At 42.1% G+C, this 24,300-nt stretch overlaps 1 protein-coding gene across 11 annotated transcripts in view; it reads right to left on the bottom strand.

Annotated features, from left to right (window-relative positions):
- Window positions 1-24,300, bottom strand: part of SMC6 (structural maintenance of chromosomes 6) — a 108,687-nt gene that overhangs the window by 21,185 nt on the left and 63,202 nt on the right. For 9 of the 11 annotated variants that reach the window (XM_084826582.1, XM_084826581.1, XM_084826583.1 and 6 more), the window contains 5 exons: window positions 24,052-24,197; window positions 22,591-22,716; window positions 19,195-19,300; window positions 6,754-6,906; window positions 4,244-4,341 (listed from right to left, as the gene is read on the bottom strand). In XM_084826582.1, the coding sequence (XP_084682708.1) occupies window positions 4,244-4,341; window positions 6,754-6,906; window positions 19,195-19,300; window positions 22,591-22,716; window positions 24,052-24,197 (629 nt within the window). Of the gene's footprint in view, window positions 1-4,243; window positions 4,342-6,753; window positions 6,907-19,194; window positions 19,301-22,590; window positions 22,717-23,197; window positions 23,354-24,051; window positions 24,198-24,300 lie in introns of all 11 variants that reach the window. The other 2 variants (XR_014786537.1, XR_014786538.1) reach the window with 2 other exon arrangements.

Raw genomic sequence — 24,300 nt, 5'->3', positions numbered from 1 at the left:
GCCATGTAGAAGTTTGAGCAGACATGTTCTCTGTTGCTCCAGAAGGAACAACTAGAACCAATGGGTAGAAATTGCAAGGAAATATATTTCAGGTAAGAATTAGGAGAAATGTCTTTACAGTACAAGCTGTTCCACAGTGGAACAGATTGCCTTGGGAGGTAGTGAGTTGTTCTTCACTGGAGGTATTCAAGCAGAGGCTGGATGGTCATCTGTCAGGGATGCTATAGTTGCATTCTGCATTGCAGATCCTGAACTGAGAAAGGGGGTTAGACTAGATAACCTCCATGGTTTCTTCCAACTCTATGATTCTATATTGCTAAAGCCATGAGGTACAATGTTGCACAAAAGCTGCTGTCTGAGTACCAGGATCTTCATATTCCTATCCCTCATTTTACATGAATCAATGTATAGGCTAGTCACAGACCTGGAAGCACAATAATGACCTTTAACATGACACTGTATATATTTTCAGCAGCAACCACCACCAAAGAGTAATTGGGATAATCTCATGGCTGCTGTGTAATTCAAAGTTATATAAATAATTGTATAAGGAGTATGTCAACTTCCAAGAAAGATTTCACATCAAAAGCCTGGTCGAACATTTGCTGGAGATACTTTAGATATAGATAGGCTTTGGCAGTTTACTATGTGACAACTGAAAACAGGATGAGACTCTTAAGGATTCCAGTCTATTTAAAAGGATTTCTAGAATATATGTATGGGGGGGGGGGAGAGATTGCCTACATGAAAAGAATGGGCTAGATGAGACACTGGGCCTATTCCAACCCTGTACCTGAGACTGTGCACATATCAACAAAATTAACTCAAATTAATTTTCAGAAATAGCACACACATTTTAGTACATGGTTTTTAGTAGATAATTAACCAGAACTGTCCAGAACTTAACGCTCCAATCCATAGGGTGTCACATGGCCCTAAACTGCATCACTTCAAGCAGTGGTCACATGGACAGTCTGCAGGTAGGGCAAGATTTTTTTCCCAACAGGAAGCAATCCTCCCCTCTACCCAGAATTTGTATAATGAAGCCGAAAAGCTCAACTCTGAAAAAACAAGCATTAACGGTTTAAAAAATCAGCATCACCTCCCAAAGAGGAAATAATAAGTTAGATATGACAGTAAAGAGGGATGGCCCCAAGAATCCCTAACTGAGGTAATTTCTGATCTATGGATTTCACCCCCCAGACTCAGGAAGGATAAAGTGCTCTCCTCATAACCAACAAGACTGAAACTTCATGGTAAATGGAACTTTCTTTTCCCTGTTGACAATTTATACTAAGGTGCTCAAGAGCAGCAGCAACCCAGGCAGGAAAGTTCAACTGTAACAGAACATACTGTAGCATGTTTCTACTAAAAGATGTGCTTGCAGAAGCACAATCTTCAGTTTTATTATGTCAAGTAAACACATGGATGTTCAAGTCAAAGCCCTGCAAATCTCATCTATGGAAGTATTGCCCTGAAAAGCCACAGTAGTTGCTCCCCCAACAGCATGCGCTATAATACCCCAGAGGGGTCAGCGCTTTCATTGTGTTTAACTAAACAATTTAATCTCTCCACTATCTAGTTAAAATGGATTTTAAAACCTTCCTCCCTGTAGAGGACTCTCTGAAGGAAACTAAAAGGGCTTCCATCTTTCTAATCTGAACAGTACAACCCACACAAAAGTGAAGGGCCCTCTGCACATATAACTGATATGGAGACTATTTCCCAAAACCTGTGAGTTGACTTTACTGCCACTGGAAAGTCTTAAAAAGAAGGCTTCTTTAGTAGAACCTTAGACAAAGATATGAATAGAGGTTCCTGAAAATCTGGCAACTATGGAAGGATTCCTCTTTAACCTCTCTGCCAAATCTCTTATGTGCAGATGGGACAACAGAGATCTGGCATGAGTACAAAACAAGGAGTTTTCCAGAACAAATACCTATTTCTTCAGTAGGTAAGTCTTAGTTTCAGTACAATCAGCATATGCTTAGCTGAGCTTCTGTCATTGAGCAAACCTGGGATGCTCTCCCAATGTCATACAAGCAGTCCTATTCCATGAGGCTCACATGCATCACTATGCAACCTGTTTTGGGGTGAGCCTTTGCACAAGATGACTACATTCATATAGCAGGGAAAAGAGATGTCTCTGATCGGAGAGGTGCAGTATGTGCAGGAAACACATGAACTACAGCTGCTGAGTGTGTTTGCATGTTATGCTAAGGCACCCTGAGAAGAAGCTATGGTGGGTGGGTGGGTGTTTTGTCTCTTACACCCAACAGATGATCACCTGCTCAGTGGCTTCACAGGTTTCCCTCATCAATCAGCAACCAGAGCAGACCAATGGCAGAAACAGTGCTTCCCATCCTAGCAAACATCTTTTATTTTTGAAGGCTACCTCAGGTTACATGTTGTACTGAAGTAAGCACACCTGCCCCTAAAGCTCCTCTCCTGCAGCTGCCAGCTGCTTTCGGTTCCCCTACCCCCACTTTGTGCTTGTCGCTTCCCTGCACTGGTCTCTGTTGCTAGGTGTCAGATGTACTCAAGGGTTACAGAGCAGTGAGCAGGATCACATAAATTACAGAAAATTCATGCAAGTCAGTAAAAGAGATGGGGAAATTGCACAACTCTCATGACAAAATAGTAAAATGGAGAGGAAAATTGTGCAAATCTCACGGCAGGGCAGTAAAATGGAGGGGGAAATTGTGCAAACCTCATGGCAAAGCCATTAAATGGAAGAGAAAATTGTATAAATTTCAAGGCATAGCAATACAATGGAGAGGAAAACTACGAAAAATTCCTAGCAGTGGTCATTCACTCCTGCACACTTGCATAGGAGTGGATAAATGCAAATGCGTTTGGGACACTCTGGTGTCCTTTCTTCAAGATTCCTATAGGAAAAATTAAAAATCTGTCCTGGGGCTGGGAAGAGATGAGGAAGAATGGCAGTGGCACTAGTGAGATCATGAGGAACAGCAGGGTTTTTTGCTGCTCTTACCAGACAGCTCTTTAGCCGTTCCAGACAACCCACAAAAAAAGTCACCTTGCCAGGTTCAGATGTAACAAAAGCCACTCTGAGAATAGCCCCCTCACTAAACAGCCCTACTACAAGCCATGGGTTCTCAGGGTGGGCAAAACTACCCATGAAGGGAAGCCCACTCTGGATTTGGATGTCATGCTAAGCCAGTCTGTGACTACCCATAGTAGCAACCCATCACGGCTTATCATGACATGCAAACCCAGTCACTGTTAAAGACCTGCAGCTCTGTCAACAGCACTTGTGCTTCCTCCTTATGTCAGAGCTGGCTCTGGAAGCTGCTGCTCAATCCATTGCCTTAAGGTGCCAGGAAGCTAGTTCAGGGTATATGCATGGGTAGGTGAGTGCTATCCCAAACTGTGAAAGGAAACTTACTCCTGGTGGATCTTCCAAGTGATCTGCCTGATCCATTTCCCAGTACATTGAGCCTAACTTTTCTATTCCTGACATTTTGGAACCTCTACTGGCTGCCTCTGTAGAAGTTCCAAAAGGTCCTCAAAACCTAAGTGCAAGGTTGGGGGACCATTTTTCTATCAATGGCCACTGACCCACAGCAAATAAATAAACAAATAAATAAAGGAATATACACAATTATTAATTAATTGTATTAATTTGTTAGATCATAGGTTCTTAATTGTATTATAAATACCATAAATAAATAAATAAAACCATTGTCATGCCTAGGAAAATGGTTCTGGAGTATTACTATCTCCTGAAGCTCTGGCCACAGACGTTAGGATTCAATCTCATGGCCACACAGGTTCTTGGGGATTTGAAGTATTCCTATTCCATAGTTGATGGAAGTTTTGGTGCAAGGAACATGCTTCAATTTACTACTAGTTTGAATTACATATGTATCTATTTTTTTGTCTTACTTTTCTATATTGTCTTTTTATTTAAGGCATTTCAAGCATACGGATTTCTAAAACTTCAATTTAACTTTTCTACCTTTCATTTCATTTTTAGTGTTCTTTGTTGACATCACAGCACATCCAGAAAGCCTTCAAGATTCAAATTTAAATGAACCAACTGCAAAAGATGTGTACAGTATGTAATAATAGAGGTGGCGGTGGGGAAACTTATTAAAATCCCTGTTGGTGCATATAATAGCAGCTGCTGCTGATGTCTACAGCCGTAGACTGTTAAAAGGATGTTTAGCTCTTTTTCTCCTTCTATGTCTACAAGTCAGGACATGAAGAACAGATTTACCTCATGCTCTGTGGGGTGAGCAAAAAAAATTGCCGATAACGCTGAGAATCTGCCATCTTAAGTATCATGTCCACTGCAATTTTCCTGTTAACCATGTCCTAAAAGATATCAAAAATGTGCAATATGACAATTTATTTTTTATAAATACATTTTATTCAAATACAAATTTAATAATACAATGGCATATCTTAGGCCAGGATCCAGAGAACAAAACAATTACTATTATTGTCTGGAAAACCGATTCCAACCCCACCCCTTTTTTCTTTATAATTTATTCATTCTCCAGTGACCTTTCTTGATACAAGCGTAACTTGTCAATTGGCCATTACCACCACTTCGCATACTTTTTACATCCACTCTTGACCGTTAAGAAACCTATTCTCTTGCCAATATCGGACTAATACTAACCTTCTGAGTATAAGCATATTAACGGGCAAGTTTTGGATTACTGTAAATTTCTATATACAGAGGTGGTCAAAGGCAGTCTTCCCCTTCCTGGATAGCTCTGAGGATGGGCAAATGCACAATGTTCAAGCTCATCAAGGTTCTGTTCTCCACCCTGATGGTAATTTCACCTTGTTCTCATTCCCAAACATGAACATCTTTTTAAAAAAAACACAGGAAAAATGTGTATTTTTCCAAGCACACACTCAAATATACACTTTCCTCACATTGATTAAAGTGTGAAAATGTGCCCTTTTTTTGAAATAATGTGCACTTGAAAGTGCACATTTAAAAAAAGGATGCAATTCGCAAATGCGATCATAAAGTTGAGAATGTGTGCGCTTTTTAGGCTTGCAAGCAGGGCATTTTTGTGCATTTTTCAAACAATAAAATTCTCAGACATTCCTAGAAAGCAACTCCTCCTGGTGGAAGACAAGCTCAGCTTATAAATTTACCAGAGGGAGGGGCATCTCCTGTCCTCTCCAACTAACCCTGGCAGAAGAGGAACCCCTCAATCCACTGTAAAAACTAGTTAAAACTAGTTAGAAACAAGCAACTGCTAGAAAAGCAATGGAACAAAACAGGTATATAGGCAGAGGTATATTACTATGACGCCCTGACCAACTTTCCCACATATACTTATAAATGCAGCCTAAACTAAACATTCACATCGGAGACTTCCCTTCTCAGAGGCAGTTTACAGTATGTCAGATTTCTGCTTCTCCTGTAAGTGGTCAAAGGGCAGTGATTCCCTTCTGGGATGTACAAAAAGGAATCACCCCACAGAATGGGCTGTCCAACTTATGGCTACACACCTCAGACACCCTTTACAGTACCTCCTCTCAAGCGATGCATTTGCAGACAAATGTTCACTTTGTCATGGCCAGGGGAGGTGTGTACAGATGCCCAAGCATCTGCACTATGGATCTAAAAACTATTTTTAAATATCTTATGTAATCCCCCACCCCCTCCTGCAGTATAACTTCACTGTGGGGCAATCCCACCAACAGTGTGAAAAAATACCTTTAAACATTTCCAGAAATGACTGGATGCCAAGGAATTTGAAGGACATCTTAAATAGTTCTAATTAATTTTGGAGCCTTTCAAATATAAGGGTCAGATCACACTTGCCAATTATATATGGGTCAGTGATATCTGGAATTACTGGTACACAAATGTGCTTTTGTAGATGCAAGTAAACATGCACTATTGAAAACAGTAAAATAAACACCCAGCCAGAATGCCTATCTATATAACAAAACCCTACATACATACATACATCATCTATCTATCAGCATTACATGTATAAGCAGATGTATGGATGGTTCCAAAAATATATTAAAAACCCCATCAATCAAGAGCTGGATACTTCACTGTTAATGAAAATATACTGATTTTAAGGGAGTCATTTAATGTTCCCTTAACATCTTATACTTCTGTATTCCTTTTGCCAGAAAACCAATCCCTAAGCCTATCTTTATTAAAGCAACCTAAACTGTGAATTAAAGATGTAATGTGCATTTTCAAAATTTCTCTACGAAAGAAAAGGCTACTGTATCTGTGATACAATTTGAAATGGGAAACAATATCAAGAAAACTATTGAGAACCATGAGTCCCACTACATTATTTCCTAATAGTCTCACAGCAACGCTGGGTGTAGGTTAGGTTGTGATATCGACTTGTCCAAGGCTACCTGTTTGGCTTCATGGCTGAGTATTTGAACAAGGTTTTCCATACCCCAAACCAACATACTACCACTACACTACAGTGTTCTTAATATTACATTTGTGTTCCACCATTCTAAAGAACTCTAGCATACATACATCTAGCAGCATACATGGACTTACCAGATGATCCACTGACAAAAATCAGACATGCTTAGAATCCAAGAGGGAATTATATTCAGCACCTGCATCCTATGATTGCATGGCCTGAATGGCTTATTTACCTAAGATCTGCTTTGGTTGGTAAAGAACACCAATTCTCTTCCTGTTCCTAATGAAAACTGATAAACCTCCAAAAAGGTTAATATAATATTAGAATAAGTAAATTCAGCAAACTATACCATAAAGACATCAAATTCATCCAAGCATCTGAATGGAGATTCAGCAATGGACCAGAGTGAAAGGATGAAGCAAACTGTAGAGAAGGAACGTTCACCTCCAGATAAAGATTTCATGTCATCTGGAGCAGCCTTGTTTCCCTCCCTAGGTTGGACCTTCAGTTGTATAAAGAGAGGGGAAAATGAACTCAAGTAAGGTAACTGAAAAATACGCATTTCCATACAGACAAAAGTTCTGTAATGTTCTGTAAAAGTTCATACTTATACACAAAAGTTCTGTAAAAGTTCATACTTACACACACAGGAAAAGAAACACTGGACTTTATCTAGGGTTGGCCGAAAAAGTGATTTTTGCATTCACCCAGATTCTCCAAACACCACCTTGAAGCTTGCATTGCCTCATTTCCCACATTCATTTGCGCTCTTTTTTTGCTTCATTCAAATGGGAAAAGTGTGCATTTCGATCAGGAAAAATGCATGTTTTTTGTTAAAAGCACACCAAAAATGTGTACTTTTTGAGTGCAAGCACAAGTTCAGTAAATTGTGAGCATTTTTGGAGAACATGCTCACCTGCTCACATTTGTGTTCAGGGCTACAAATGCGACATGTTTGCATGTTTTGTGAGCATAAACAGAATTCTCATACATCCCTAACTTCATCATGAAGATTCTTTGTTTCTGAGGAGAGTATCCTGTGATAGATTACTCCTCCCATCCACTTCTGGAGTCAAGACTTCTAGAAGCTTTTTCTAAAAAGGAACCCTAACTATTGCTTGTTTAAACGTCACGTACAACCAAAAAAAGTGGACCTCAACCCGCCCCGCCCCTGCAAAGTATGGAATAATATGAAAGGGAGAAGGAAAGTCTGCTGCATTTGATCTAGCCCCTCCTGCATTTGATCTATCCCCTCTCTCCAAAACACACCCACAATTCCAAGAACTGTCCATTTCTTCCCCTTTCAAATTATCCCAGGATGAAACTTCTTGCTCTGCCCTGCCCTCTTCTCTACAGAGCTACACACACACATACTAGCAATTAAAACTTGCTAGAAATTGCTAGAAATTAAAACTTCCATTACCCCTTTTTAAACACACACACACTTTCCTGTGTATCCCGTTGCTTCTAGCTTTACTTGTTGTTGTTGTTGTTCGGTCGTTCAGTCGTGTCCGACTCTTCGTGACCCCATGGACCACAGCACGCCAGGCCTTCCTGTCCTCCGCTCTCTCCCAGAGTGTGCTCAAGTTCAGCTTTACTACTGATTTTTAAATAGGTGTTATCTTTTAACCTTCTCAGTGTTAATGTCTTTTCAATGGATGATTCTAATGTGCCTGATCAATGTATAATTCTAATTCATGATATGTGATTTTAATTCATTTCAAATTCTTTTTTAATAAAACAAAGAATTACTTTCAATGACCTTCTCTGAATCTCTGCTTTTGTGATATCAGGCTTTCCTAAGTGCCCAGAGTTCAACACCAAAAGATCCCTCACATATGTGCTTGGTTTACATAATATGCACTTTCATGTAAATTAAAGCATACTTCTTAACACAAAGCATGTAATACTATAAACAGAGCAACCACATAAAAAGTGTTAAGCTATGCTGATGATTAAACTTAAAACAGCTGTAAATAAGACAAAGCAGCACACATGTCATTTATAGCCTTGTTTCTGTTGAGTTTATGCAATGCAGCCGAACAGTATTGGAATGATGAGGACACCTTGAGGTTATAACTGCCATCACAATTTTCTCCATTAAGAAAGCAACTACAATCAGTTTCAATCAAATACATTATGAACAATTCAGCTAAATCATGACCTGTATGATAGCCTAAAGCAGCCTTCCCCTCCACATTTGTTGCACTGAAACGCCAATCATTTCCAGCCACCGTGCTGACTGGGAAGGATGGAAATTGTAGTCCAATACATCTGGAGGGCACCAGGTTGGCTAAAGTATCCCTGTTACTAAACCCACAAATGTTACTAGCCTGCAAATATTTTTACTCGCACTCTTTTTACTCATAAGAACCTAGAAGCACAGCAGTTGGGAAAGGAGGGACAGAACATCTTGTTTCTCCTTCGGCAAATTACTCAGTTTGCATACTGGCCATGGAGGAAGAGAAGGCCCATCTTTCACAGCCACTATGGAAGCCAAGCAAGCTTGCGGAGGAGAAAAAGAGCACTCTGTCCCTCCTTCACCAGCCTGCTCACTCACCTAGAGGAAATTCTATGCATTCACTTGTGTGGAATTTCTGGTTGCCAGTGGCGACCAGATGAATGTTTAAATACAGAACTGGCCTAAAGCAAAAAAAAAAAAAAAAGGATTATATTTTTAAGAAGAAGAAAAAAGATAGTCCAACAATGGTTCTACCCTTAAAGGCAGCCTAAAAATAATTTTAAATAAAAGAGACGGTTGGTCACTTAACCGTAAAAGGAATTTCTTTGTGCATGTAAAACAGTACATCAGGTGGGTCTTATGTGCCACCTAGTGGACAAAAGCAAAATTACTGCTCCAATAAGTCTTTTAGGGCGTAATCCTATGCAGATAGGCAGCTGCCTCCGAACTCGGAGGCAACTGCCTATCCAAAGCAGGGCAGGAGAAGCACAGAGGAGATTGTTCCCTACGCGCTCCTCCTGCCTGGCATTTTCAGCTAGACAGCCGCTTTTGGCTATCTAGCCAGGGGAGGGCAGAGAGGGGGAGGAGGGTGCCATACAATACATAGGATGTGTCGTACAGGCATTTCTGCCCTCCCCGCCCCGGAACACCCCATTTTGGCTGCTCCGCACTCCTCTTGCAAGTGCGTAGCATGAGGCTTCTCCACGCTGCCTGCGAGGCAGCACAGAAGGGGAGGAAGGTCGGTTCGCAGAAAACATGATATCCTATGGCCGTCTAGCCGCTGACTAGCGGCCATAGGATTGCTCCCTTAACTGTCTTTCCTGCCTTTGAAGTTCAGTTTCCAATGACAAGTTCAGGAAGTACTAGGATCAATGAGAACAGCGAACCACAATCAAGAAAAACAGGCCATCTCGCACACTCTGAACAGGGCTTGGAAAGAAACCAAGCGTGACAAAATAAGGAAATTAATCCCCACCAGCAGAAACAGCCATAACAGAATCTGAATCTAAGGTGTGGCGCTGATGTACTGTTTTACATGCACAAAGCAATTCTTTTTAGGGGTAAGTGACCAACGGTCTTTTCTCTTGTGCATGTAAACAGTACATCAGGTGGGATATATTTTTTTTATTTATTATTTAAAATATTTCTTGGCCGCCTTTCAGGGCAGAAGCCCTCCCAAGGCAGCTTACAACAATAAAATAAATAAAAACAATTAAAATATTAAAAGTGATAAAAATATAAAACAATAAAAGCCGACAATAAAACCAACAACAATGTTAAATGCAGCAACAACGATGTTAACAGCAGCAACAGCAACAATAGCAGTCATATCAACAGAAGGCCAAGGTAAAATAATATGTTTTCAAGGCCTTCTTAAAAGTCTGCAGTGACACAGAATGGCGGACCTCCAATGGCAGCTTGTTCCAAAAGTGTGGGGCCACTGCAGAGAAGGCCCTCTCATGTGTGGTCACCCACCTGACTGTTCTCACGGGTGGGCAAATGAGAATGGCCTCTCTTTCTGATCTTAAAGTGTGGGCAGGCTGATATGGGTGTAGGCGGTTCTTCAAGTAACTACCAAAAGCTTGACCCACGTAGGGCAGGATTCAACAAAGTAGCAGCTGATTAATGACTGGGAAGGATGTGTTGCAAGACACACCTTCCAAAGGCCGCCTCAGCAGAAGCATATAAGCCAATCTTGTAATGTTTAACAAATGTGCTAGGATTTGCCCATGCAGATGCCCTACAAATCAATGCAGCAGAGCATTGAGGAAAAACGCTGCTGATGTCATGGCTGCTCTTGTAGAATGGGCAAAAATTTTGGTAGGTGGAGACAACTTTAGGCAGGAAAAGGCTAGGGAAATACATGCCTTTAGACATCTACTCAGAGCGGCATTAGAACCTGTCCGTCCCAAGGAAGCAGGATGGAATGACACAAACAGGGAATCTGACTGCCAAAAAGTTTTGGTTCTGCTGGTATAGGCCTCAGGACCCTCCTGACAACAAGGGAATGCCATTTCATTTCTGAGGGGTGCACAGGACAAGGAGATAAAGTGGAAAGAATTAGCTCTTGTTGACAATGAAAAGGAGACAGAACTTTGGAACGGACAAAGGGGTTAGTATGGAGCACCACTCTATCTTTCTGGAATACACATCGGTGTTTATCCACAGAGATGACATTAAATTTGGAGATCCTTCTGGCTGATGCTATGGCAACCAAGAATAAAATCTTGAAAGACAGCAGTCTTTCAAGCAGGAGAGATACTGATTTCAGGGACTCGAAGGGTGGCTTCTGAAGTGCTAAAAGTACTTTATGGAGGTCCCAGGAAGGGAAACGGTGTTGAACTGGAGGTCACTTTGAAAAAGCTCTGTACGGGAACCATTTAAGAAAAGGATGAGCACCCATGAACCTATCTGGGTTTTTTGACAAAAGAGTAGATAGCATGGAAGCCTGATGCTTGAATATATTAGGCTTGAGATCCATAGCCAAACTGATTTGCAGAAATGCCAAATGGTACGAGCCCCTGGCTTTTTGAGCCCCAAATCCTTTTCTTAGTACACCAAGTGGAGAATATCTTCCATGTACTCTGGTAAATTCTGCGGGTAGATGGTCTCCTACGGGCCAATATAATCTCAATTACCATGGGGGCGAGGTCTGCTTTGGCAAAACAGTACCTTTCAATCTCCAGACATGTCACTGAAGCCATGCAGGGTTTGGCTGAAGGAGATGGCCTTGAGATAATAGGTCATCCTGCAGAGGGAGAGGCCAAGGAGGAGCTGCTGCCAGATTGATCAGGTCAGGAAACCAGGGTCTAGGTGGCAAAAAAAGGGAGCCACTCGAATGAGTCTCACTTTTTCTTCCTTCACCTCCACAGAACCCTGGAGAGAAGATGTGTTAATCTGGTACTGAAAAGGGTTAACAAAGGGTAAAGATGGCTGATTTAATCTGGGAGAGGCCTACAAGATGAGCCCCTAGAAGACCCAAGACTCATAAGTAGCTTTATATTCCAGACTCTTGACCCCTGGGCGAGAAGACCATGAAGTTTGATTCTATACTAAATGATGTTATTTCACTAACTGAGACTCTGAGATTTTTTAGGACTGTTTTTGAAGAAGGGGAAAAAACTGCAGCAGCCTTTACAAGCGGCTTCACAGAGCTTGCTCAAGGCCACGACGTGCTGGCAGAGTGTCTAAATGAGATAACAGCAGAACTGAGCATGCTCAGATGCCTACTGAGGAGGAAAAGTACTGTTTTGACTTCTCGTGGTGTACACCTGCTGATAAGAGAATGTCCCTACTCAATGCTAGTTAGGTGGGGAAGTGTTGCCCTGAGCACGAGCAACGACTAGGAGGTGGTATTTGGGCGGATATGACCAAAAATGGCCAAAGATGACCGGGAGTTCAAAGAAGATATACCGAAGAGCAATGCGTCAATCAAGATAGCATGCCCAGATGGCAGACTTTGGGTCATATGTTGAGACATTTCAAAGTAGCCCGTTTGTAATAGTGCCAAACACGTTCCCCAGATACATGAAATCACGGGAGATAGATGGGACACCTTGTTTCGGATTGGTGAGCAAATGCTCTAACCACATGCACCCCATTTCCTATTGGAGGCTGATTGTCTCATTGCTCCTTGGGCCCCACCTTTGACCAGAGCAGGGGTATAAAAGCCAAGGGAATGGGAGCTCCGGGGTGTTGGTGTCTTTTGTTCCTGCTGCTGCTGCTCCACTTCCCTCTTTCTGCCGTGCCACCAGACCCACAGATTTAGGTAACTATGGACCTTTTTCGACTCTTAGACTTTGGGACTTAGAGTAATTTCTGGGTCTGGGACTTGGAGCGTTTTCTAAGCTTGAGACTTGGAGGTTGTATCTGAAGAGGGGATTTGGAATCCCATCTTCAAAGGTGAGAACTGGAATTATTCTCAAGTTTTGAGTTTTCTGTTCACTCCAACTCCTTCCTCTACTCTTCCTATGCCTAGAGGAACTTAGTAATGCTTCAGCATAAGTTTTGTATTCAAGTAAGAACCAGAAGGAGGCCACAGGTGGGTTAACACATAGGTTGAATTATTTTTGTTTAGCTTTGAACTGCAAGTAGTAAACAGGAGTAAGTTGGAAAGAGGAGTCATAACAATGCTAGAAGCTCAAGCCGTTATCTTATTGGCCAAGTTCATAGTACCAGCTTTGGCAATTGCAATTCTTTTGATTTCTCTTCTGTTTTTGTTGCATTCTCTTTCCCTGTAATTGGAGAGAGAATTTCTAATGCTCATATAACCACCATGCTATTTCTTTTATTTTGTATTTCCCCTGAATTTTCAGCAATAAAGCCATAAATATGGTTTCAAGTTACAATCTTGTCTGTAGTGGTGTTTTGGGTTGATGTTTACCTGTTGGGATTGCTTGGTTGCCCACTGGGGTGCTTCGGACCCATTTGGTGCAGGTTCTGAGGTTAAACGGGACCGAATTTACAAGATGGAGCAGTGGAAAAGTGTATAGAAAACCTATCAGCCAGGGGAAGACAGGGCATCCGTCATCTCCGCTACTGGAGATGCATAATGGGAGAAGAACCTGCTGACCGGGTGATTGGCTTCTGATGCAAACAGCTCCGCTAGGACTCTCCTGAAACAGAAGACTACCTCTTCGAAGACTTCTGGGTGAAGCATCCATTCTCCTTGGTTTAGCTGTTTCCTGCTTAGCCAGTCAGCTTGAGTATTCTCTCTCCCGCTTAGGTATTCCGCAGGGAGGGATTCTAGGTGATGTTCCACCCAAAGAAGGAAGGAGTCCACCTCCTTAGAGGTCTGGAGACTTGGTTCCTTCTTGATAGTAGATGTGTGCCTTTCGCTGTGACCTTGTTTGCCTGGATGAAAACCAGTCTGAGAGGAAGTGCTTGCATGAAGTGTTGACCCGCTAGCCTGGCCACCTGGAGTTCTAGTAGGTTGATAGGAAGCTGCGACTTCCCCAAGGACCAAGTTCCTTAAACCTTCCTCCCTTTGCACAGAGCTCCCCAACCAGAAAGGCTGGCATCTGATGTAATCACTGTTTGGGGGGGATCCTGGAAGGGGACCCCTCTCTCCAGAACAGGACGGAGGAGCCACCAGCAGAAGGAAGCTCAAACACTCCTGGATGGTTAAATGTTCAAGTGACATCTTGAAGCTGTATCATTTTGGAAAGGAAGAAGGGCTGATGGTAAGGGATGAGAATGAAGTCTTGCCCAAGGAGTTACCTGGAATGTTGACACTATGAGACCCAAAACCTTCATTAGAAGCATGAGGTCAACTGACTTCTTGAAGCAAATCAATTTGCTTGCAGCTTGAATTTTGGAGAACCTCTCTGGAGAGACAGCCATGATCTCTACTTGTGTGTCTATTAAGGCCCCCAGGTGGAGTATTCTGTGAGAGGGGAGCAGATGTCTCTTTGGATTGTTGACCAGAAAACCAAAGTCCTTGAGACATGCCAGGGTGACTTGCAGTATGTCCAATGCCTGATGCCGAGAGGCTGAATGGATGAGAAGATCGTCAAAATAAGGGTATATTGAGATCCCTTGCTTGTGAAGATGTGCCACCAAAGTCAGCATGATCTTTGTAAATACCCTGGAACACGAAGCTAGGCCAGAAGGTATGGCTCTGTATGGAAAATGGGACCCTTTGAAGGCAAAATGGAGGTAGTGTCGATGGTTGAGGAAGATAGGAACATGGAGATAGGCTTCTCTGAGGTCCACTGAAGTCAATTTCACCATCTCCCTCTCGGCTGGATTTGCTGGGGTGGTGATGGGAAAAAATAGCGGGGAGGTCAAGATGTCAGCTCCAGATGCAGACCTGAGCAAAGAGTCTCCAGGACCCAACAATCTGAGGGATGGCCAGCCATTTGTCAGTGTACATGACAAGACGACTGCCCATCAACAAAAGATTGGTGTCAGAATTGGTGCCTGTATCCCCTTGACATGGTGGATGAGCCATATCCACCGGAGAAGTTCTGTGTACCTTTATTTCCTCCTCAGGAACAAGCCCAGGCAGGACGGGTGGACCAAACATCTCTCCCTTGCCCAGAGGTTTTGGAGAAACTAAATGGCTGGCTGGTTTGGTAAGGATGAAAAGATCTCCTAAAGTAACGCCTTTCTTCCTTCTTTCTTGCCATGGACATAGCCTTTTTCTTATATTTTGATTCGACTAGGACATCCTTTAAAGTGTCATCCCCAAAGAGCTTGCCCCCAATGAAAAGCTCTGACAGTATGTTGGACTTCAAAGGAGGAGCAGCCTCCCAATGACAAAGCCAAAGGAGTCTCCTGGCAAACACATCAGCTGCTAGGGTCCTAGCAAAGAACTGAGCCACATCCAAAGAGGCACCAGCAATAAAAGCTACTGGCCTAGAGACTATGAGAAAGGTCTTATGTAATCTGGCTGGATCATGAAGTGTCCCGTCTAACACATCTTTCAACCATGGGAGGGAAGGTCTGGCAAAAACTGATGCTGAAGCTGCCACGCAAATAGACAGGGATGCTGTTTCATGTGCCTTCTTCAAACCAGTATCCAGCTTGCGCTCAATCGATTCCTTGAGCTGTGCATCCGTATCTTTTGTGTGGAGAGTACGATTCACCAGAGCCACCGTAGCTGCATCAAAAAGCAGGACTTTAATTTGATCCATAATAAGCTGCTCTAAAAGATACTGTTTGTTAGCAATAACAATGGATTTCTTCTGTTGGAAAGGAAAATTCAGTTCACTTCTAATCACTTTTGGGATAAGAGCAGGCAGCTTCGCTACTTTGATCTTGGGCTGAGGATCAGGACAGACAACTGCCATCCAAGAAGTAGAGGGTTAAGGAGCTTCCTCTGAAAGAATCAAATCTAAGGCTGCCAGAGATCTACATAGCAGGGGAAGAGAATGGGAGTCCTGGAATAGGTGATAGGAATCAGGCCCCTCGAGGTCAGACTCACCAGTCCGCTTCTCTTCATCTCATCCAGGACAATTAAGTCCACATCATTCTCATCTGGGTTAGGAGAGTCCAGATTTAGGTTAAACATTTTCTTTTTAATTTCCTCCTAGGCACATCATGAGGATTTGTAGATATATGAACACTGTCTTGAGCTGAAGCTGAAGGAGCCTGCTGTGACCTTAGGAGAAAGCCAGAGGGCTGCACAGCATTTCTAGATGTAGCAGACATAGAAAGGGCTAAAGGCTGAGAATGAACCAATTCATCCTTAGCCAGGACAGCTAATAAAGCCTCCTTCAAGCACTGTAGCAGAGAAGATGGAATTTCCAGAGAAACTGAATCCCCCCAGATTGCTGCCTAATTGTAGGGGATTGACAGGGTTTTGGTGGGAAAAAGCTGTGGGCCTGGAGGATGATGCCCCTGTTCCCACAGGGCGGTCTGCGAAACCCAGGACCTCCTCCAGGGAAGACTGCATTGAAAACAGACTGCCCAAATTCCCAGCCAAGTCTGCCTTTCTGTCATCAGAGAGATCTTCATCTGCCCTAAGGCTCCTTCTGGCCTGGGAGATGACGTAGCAAAAGCTGGGCTCCTGCATAAGGCCAGGCTCTCCCCTCCTTGTCCTCCTCTTCTTCCTCCTCCTCCCAAACTCCCAACATCCATACCAGCCAGGGCTATGTCGTTGCAGGCACTTGATCTTGCTCTGAGCCCTGCTGAGGAAAACTCCCAAAGGTGGAGAAAAGGGAGCTCTGGATGCAACAGAAAGGCTTGCTTTTTCATAAGCCGTAGGCGGACAAGCTGCTTCAGCGCAAATGGGAGGAGGGTCAGTAATGACCGCCATTATTGCCTTTCCGTCACTCACAGAGGCCACATGGAGGCGGCATGTGAAGAGCCCGAAGAGACTGCCAGGCAAGATTTATGAGGAGATTTGGGGGAAGAAACAGTCTTTCCGTTTGCTTTCCCCATAGTAAGCGGCACAGCTGAAGGCACAAGGGGGAAAAGGCTGACCACATTGGAGGAGAGGTGGTTGGAGACGATGATGAAGCTAGCTGACAAGAATGGAGAAGCTGTGGTGTTTTGTTTTTCAACTGTTTTCCCTGAAAGGAAAAAAGATTGGGAAGGGAGGAAAAGAGAACAGACAATAATACACGGACATGCCAAAGTTAGGGAGAAAATGGAAGAAACAAGACTGAGTCAGAAGAACGCAGAGAGGTGAATTCATGACCACTTCAATGGGGCAAAATCGCAAAACTGAGCTTCAAAGACAGGAAAGACAGTTAAAAGACTTAATTGGAGCAAAGATTTTGCTTTTGACCACTAGGTGGCACATAAGACCCACCTGATGTACTGCACAAGAGAATACAGAAATTTGACATGCCACCCTGCTTTCATCATTAGGTGAAAGAAGTATTTAAAGAAAAATATTACCCACTGTCTTGAGGAGAAAAAAAAAAAAGTTTTACCTTCAACTCTTCAAGATTTTGAGTCAGCTCCAGAAAAAGCATAATTGACTGCAATGTTGCAGTGGCACAATTATCATTGCACCTAACCCTAAACTTTTATCAGATAAGATTTTAATACTTGTTGCAGTAGTTGGCCACCCATGGTGCTGATTCACTAAAGTCATACAAATATTTAATTTTACTACTGAAACAAATTATAGCAAGACTACTTCACTGTTGTAACAGAGTACATGTACCATACTTTCCTTCCCATTAAATGCTATTATAGATTAATTTAAAAGTAGAAAACAGGAATTGGAACTGTTAAATCATTATGTGAGTTAAGGACTCAGTGACCCAGTTCTCACGATCAAAATAGACCACTGTGGCTGATATAAGCCACAGTGGGCTACTGCACATGCCAGGTGGGATTTGAATATTCAACAACCAGCTGTGGCTTGTCATGACATGCAAACCCAGGCAGTGGGGGTTGTCCAAGGGTAAAACAACTCTTGCATAGCCCTAGAATAGGCCATGGGTTATGTGAGGGTTGCTGCCCAGGTTCGCAAGATGCGACAAGCTGTGGCCAGGCTTTTTCAAAATGGCCATTTTCAAAATGGTCACCTGCACATGGTGGCACGTGCCACAGCCCACCATGGATTAAGGCATGGTGGGCTGGTCAGTCATGTCAACCCTCTCAAGTATACAAGACAAACTTGTATTTGCCAGGTTTGTTGTCAACAGCTTTCTTGGTCACCACCAGCAACTGGAAATTGTCCACAAGAGACCAGTTAATTACAGAATTCCCAATTTGCAGACTTTGTGCAGTAGGAGTCTAGCTCTTTAAAAATTAAAAACACCAACATCAGATGTGCTCAGTTCAGTGCTGGTTAAAGTTTCAAGCCAGTACTTTTGTGACAGAAGTCTCTTGCTGTTTGTATCCTTTTTGCACTGATAAAGAACCAGTAAATTAAGACAATGACTTAGCAGATTGCTTGTGCCTTACCACCTTTGGTTTATATTTTCCTTGCCCTGAAGTATGAACTCTAATTAGGTTTTTGCAGGTGCCTCAAAAGAAAACAGCCCAGGAATTGCTTTTGTATCAAGTTTGAAGTCTACATTTATGATTTCCTTATGAGTAAGAGAGATATTTTACTACTGCTCAAAGACCATCTATTACTTCACATGTTCACAGACTTAGCCGTGACAGTAAAAACAGGTTCTGGCCTGAGTTCTACAAAATCCTGGCTCAAATTAAAAAGCGGGGAAAGGAATGAGAGAAGGGAGAGGAATGTTCACCTGCAAAGCGCTGCTGAGCTTTGCTGTAAATAGGTGATAGCTTGGAACAAAAGAAATGTTGTATAGTCTTTGGTCACAGAATCTGTGAAGGGAACTAGCAATGAAAGCATCCAATGCGAATGTGGTCTTGATTCTTTTATATATGATACTTTTAGATTATAATCACGTTTTAAAAACAATGTCTAAATATTTCCCCGTTTGGTTCTCCCCTCCAAAGATTTGGAATCCCAGAACTGAGTTTTTAAGAATGATTTTCTAAAATCTGAGATTAGAGATTCCATCCTCCCCCCATAAGAATGGTTCTGAAATACTGATAGGCTACTGAATACTCTGAACATATGTGCAAGGCTGACATAGTGGACGCCTTGTGGTCTGTACATCAAACCAATGTCTGGTGCTGAAGTACAGTGGTGGGGAAGCCCTGCTTTCTGTCATACAGCCTTCAGCGTGAAGTAGCCCTCTGCGTTTGATCACATGGCAGACCCAGCAGAATCATGTTAATCGTGCCATCCACATGGTGGCTGTGTGAACCACTCCTCCAAGACGTTATTTTAGCGCCAGCTCTCCGTCAATGTATGAACTTGGCCTGGCATAATTTAAGAAAAATCTTTGACCCAACAAACAAGAATTACGTATCAATTAACAAAGAACATACAAAATGACTTACAGTAATTGAAAGTCTTTCGTTCTTGTGGTCAAATTCTATTTTTCCAGAAGCTCCTCGTTGACTTAACAAGGAGTTAAAGTAGTATTTGCATCGCATAGAAAGGAACCTTCAGAATGAAAGCATTAAAGACACCAGTGTAAAAGGAACTGGAAATATATTTACAAAAGATTTTTAAAAGGCCAATTTCCAAAATAAGGATTTGGGATTACTTCATTTTTCAGTTTTACTCAGTAAAGGAAAAAAAATCTATTTCTGCACTTGTTCCCAAATGACAAATTAATAAGCTAAGATATAGTCCATGGGCCAAACCAAAAATCGGTACCATGTAAGGTGGCAAAGTTTCATTATGATTTTTTGAAAGGTGTATGTCTCTGGATTGTATTTTCATGTGATAGCTCGTTCTGACTGGTTGCTTAAGCTTTTTATGATGTCATCAAGATGGTCAAAGCCATTATTTTCTAACTTTTCTAATTTAAGCTGTAGTGTGTGTACGAAGTGTCCAATTTAAAATTTGAAAACCATGTTGGAAAGCTATTGAATTCTCTTACAAATAACTAATTGTAATAATGACATTATCTGTTACCAACTTCATGGTATCTCAAGAAAAAAGTTAAAATTTCCCTTTTTATACCATTTACTGCTTCTTATTATTATTATGACACGTTACCTGATCGAGATATGCATAGTTAGCAATAGCACCAGTACTACCAGTAGCAGCTTGTGAAGTCTGACTGCATGGTTTCAGCATGCAGGATGTGCATGATTAGTGCATTGAGACAGGCACAACTGTGGAAGGTTCAGAAGGTCACAAATATAAACGTGCAATCAGACTTCACAAGCTACTAGTGGTAATATTGGTGCTATTGCTAATTATAATCAAGTATTAGGTTTGAAGGACAAGTTAAGATGCTTCTTCGTCCCTGTCAGATTGCCTGTGGGAGTGTAAGGGGGCCACTGGCTGCCTTGCAATCCAGCTGCTAGTGTGTGCAGATGCTAGTTGGATGGACCAGCACCTCTATCCGTGTAGGGGGAGACATTGCAATTAACACCACAACTTGTGAAGCTGTGGCGGCCCTTTTTTGAGCTGTTGAAAGAAGAAGGAGAAGCCTCTGTCTGAAGCACTCATGTGGCTAACAAGGCATGGTTTCCAGCCATGGGTGAAAGACATGCATGCAGAAGACAATGTATATTTGGATGATATGCTGAACAACATAATCAACCTCTGCCAAGATGTATGCACAGCTTTGCTGTAGAAAATCCTTGGTCAGCAGTCCTGTTCAAGGATTACAGAACTCTTTGAGGACCACTTTAATTATCTCCGATGTGAAAATGGAAGCCTCTCAGCATTTTGGGTATCCTATCCTGACATCGTAGAAATTCTGCTGGGCTTATTTAGAGCATCATGCTCACAAAATCCAGATCTGTGCAGCTCATCTAAGAACTCTGAGCTCATCAAGTTCTTGGTGCAGCAGTGGAGTACATGAAGAGGCTGTAAGCCAAAACACTGTATGTAACAAATGAGGAGGTCTGTTTCAAAATCACCAGAAACTATTGGGAAGAAGTCTGTGAGTTGAGGTCTACAAGATGAAGCTGACACTAGAATGCTGCTGCATGCACTTCATACAGCAAAGGCAAAGACAAAATCCAGTGTTGTCATTTCAGGAGACACCAATGTACTGGTACTATGCACTGGCTTTGCAAGTGGAAAACCATGCCCCATGTTGTGAAATCTGGAACACAGTCACACAAGATTTACTGATATAAGCAAACTCACAAGTTCAATTGGGCAAGATATGACTGATGCCTTCAGATGGCTTCGGCCATCTTGATGACATCATAAAAAGCTCAAGCAATCAGTCAGAACGGGCTATCACATCAAAATACAATCCACAGACATACACCTTTCAAATAATCATAATGAAATGTTGCCACCTTACACGATACCAATATGTCAATTTTCAGCCCTTGGTCCACAGACTAATATGAACATGGTGCGAACAATCAAACCAGAAAGACTCTCATTAACCATAGTTCTCATTTCATTTGAGCAGGGAAATGATGGTTACCAAGTTCAGAACAAGCCAACTTTGAATCTTTGTGTAATATATCAGCCCCTTCTACAGCTGGTAACCATTACCCAGCTCGGATGAAATGGGAAACTGTAGTTGGAGTCTGACTGGTCTATATGCACAAGCAAAAGGCCCGTTATTGTCTCAGTTGTCAAAATACTTCTATTTAGAGAGTCCATTTAACTATAATCTTGCTCTAGTACAACTTCTTTGAGAGACTATTCATTTTAAGTTATATACAACTAATTTAGTCTTCTACAACAGGGGTCCCCAACACCTGGGCTGTGGACTGGTACCAGTCCGTGGCCTGTTAGGAACCGGGCCGCAGTAGGGGTGTGCGAAACCCCCTTACCTTGGGTCCGCGGGGGTCCGCAGTGGGGGAGAGGCAATCCGTCCCTCCCCGCCCCAGAATCCTCGCCGGCCCCGGCTGGCTTCGCTCCGCAGCGAGTCCGTGGTGGACTTCCGGCTGCTGGGACGCAAATGGGACACCATTTGCGTCACTGTTCTTCAAGTAATAGGCTTCGTAAATCTTTACGTAGCCTATTACTGCAAAGAACAGGGACGCAAATGGCATCCGCTACATGGACGCCATTTGCATCCCAGTGGCCGGAAGTCTGCCAGCAAAAACAACACAAAACCCAGTCCGTGGAAAAATTGTCTTCCACGAGACCAGCCCATGGTGCCAAAAAGGTTGGGGACCGCTGTTCTACAACATATTAAAATTTCCTGAACAGCTTGATGTCAAAATTGATATTTAAAGAAAAAGTTAGTAAGAACCCAGCTCTACAAAGCTCTACAACTCCATCAGAAATCCAGCAACATGGAGTTGAAGTACACAGAGTGCTACAAACCATTAGAATGAGGATCTATATTCCTCATTGATATCTCTATGACTGTTAATAGAGCTGCACAACATTTTGAAGGTTATATTACACTCGGAAGTGAGGTATACTGTGTCTCAATCAAAAACTCTGCTTAAAATAATATATTCCACACTGGGAAGGAAAAAAGGGAGGGAGGTATAGGAAACAGGCCCCCTAGTATATTCTAAGGTACACCCTGTGTCCTAATGGCTCAGCACTTACACATAAAACATCATACTTTTACCTATTCAGGTCAACCTCCGTAACATCAATAACCAGCACTTGAACAGTAGATGATGTCCCAAAAGCAAAAGTAGAATTGTACTTTTGCATTCTATTTTATCACATTGGCTCTTGTCAACATGAAGAAGATAGGAACAATGGATCTCCTCCCCTATTAGAGGGTGATCGTTGTTGCTGTGGCTTACTTCTACTTAGAAACAAACACATAGCATCGCACCCACCTTCTAAAATGCATGTATGTTTTGTATCTCTGAATCATCACTTCGTCCAATAGTTTAATGAATTTCTTCAAATTCTTGACTTCATCCTCTGTAATCTGGTATTTTGCTTTTGCTTCCTGAAATTGTCTGCATGTCAATAAAACATGTCAAAAACAAGGATTAATTAGCTGAAGACTATGGCTTGGATCCTAAGATAAGTTAACAAGGACATTAATAAAATAAAAGTTTCCTGTCCCTTCCTCCTCCCTCTGGTCTCCTGAAAAGCCTCTCTGGAAGGTTGGAAGGCTTTGCTGAACCATGTGGGATGGGGTGTGGGGAACTGCTGAGAATCGCCTAAAATCGGGTGGAGATGTGCCCAATTCCCCATCTCATAATACTAGAATTTGGGATTTCCCAATTACATTGACCGCTGGTAGATTCACAACAGAAAAAAGGAAAATACTTTTCCAAGGAACACAGTAATAATCAGAAGATATAATAGCCACTAGCTTACATGGCTTTAAAAGGGGATTAGACAAATTCATCAAAGTTAAGTCTTAACAGCTATTTGTCATAACAGCTAAATGGAACCTCATGTTCTAAGAAAGTACCATTTGCAAATACCTACTATTTTTCCCCCACATCCCCAAACAATGAGAGAGGGTTGCTGACTTCATGACCTGCTTCTGGGCTTCTCAGAAACATCTGGCTGGCAACTACTGGAAACAGGATGATTGACTAGATAAAGCTTTGGCCTGATCCAATAGGGCTCCTGGTTTATGTCCTCATATTCAGAGGGAGAAAAACATGTTTGCCAAAGTATTTATATTTCATCTTTCAATTGTAACTCACAAGGTGGCTTACACGTTTTAAAACAGTAACATGAAAACCCACTAAACATGAGGGAAACAGGGATTTTACTTGGCACCTAAAGGCCAATAGAAAAGGCAGTCACGGGGAGCGAGTTCCACAAGAACCTTTGAGATGGCCCAATTCCTGTAAGCAATGCAGCTCACTTCAAAAGGGAGAGTATCCAAAGCAGGACTTCGGTCTGACACATTCATATGAAACCTGAAAGTCCTTCAGATATCCTGGCCCCCAGACTGTTTAGGTTTTTATAGACCCAGGCCAGCATCTTGAATTGTGCACTCCAAAGTACTAGTAAGATATCTGCCCTATCAGCATCAATGAACAGCCCTGCAGCTGTATTTAATCTCTGAAAATAAAAAAGGCCTCTTACCCTCATCCAGCCTTATATTTGAAAACTGTTTCAACTACACAGACATTTCATAGAATTCTAGCAATATTCAGCAAAGGACAAACAGAGTAGACCGCTCCTTTTATTATCCATGTTTATGGTATCAAATAGAGGTACTTAATACAAAATTCAAGGAATGAGTGACTATTATATACCTTCCCCCATACCCCGTCTGTCTCTCAAATGCACAAAAGAAACGTGTAACAAGAAACATTTACATTTACCTTATTATTTCTTCTCTATCTCCGGTACGTTCTCTTTCTGAATTTATCTTTTCTCTTAAGCAATTCATTTCTGCTTCAAGGTTTTTAACCTTTTTTTTTACTTCTATTCGTTCTGGATAGATCTCTGAAGCCTTTGCAATCACTTCCTAACGTACATGTTAAAATATGGCAAAAATAGTCTTCAATAAGCCTCTGCATATTTTGCTTGACAACAGTGTAACAATATTGAATTTCCATTTTGTATTATTC

Source organism: Heloderma suspectum, chromosome 1, assembly GCF_057233095.1.
Source record: "Heloderma suspectum isolate Gila_16-S chromosome 1, 16-S_ref, whole genome shotgun sequence".
Classification (NCBI taxonomy): Eukaryota; Metazoa; Chordata; class Lepidosauria; order Squamata; family Helodermatidae; genus Heloderma; species Heloderma suspectum.
Note: the sequence above shows the minus strand (reverse complement) of the source record. Positions and strands in the feature narration are given on the sequence as shown.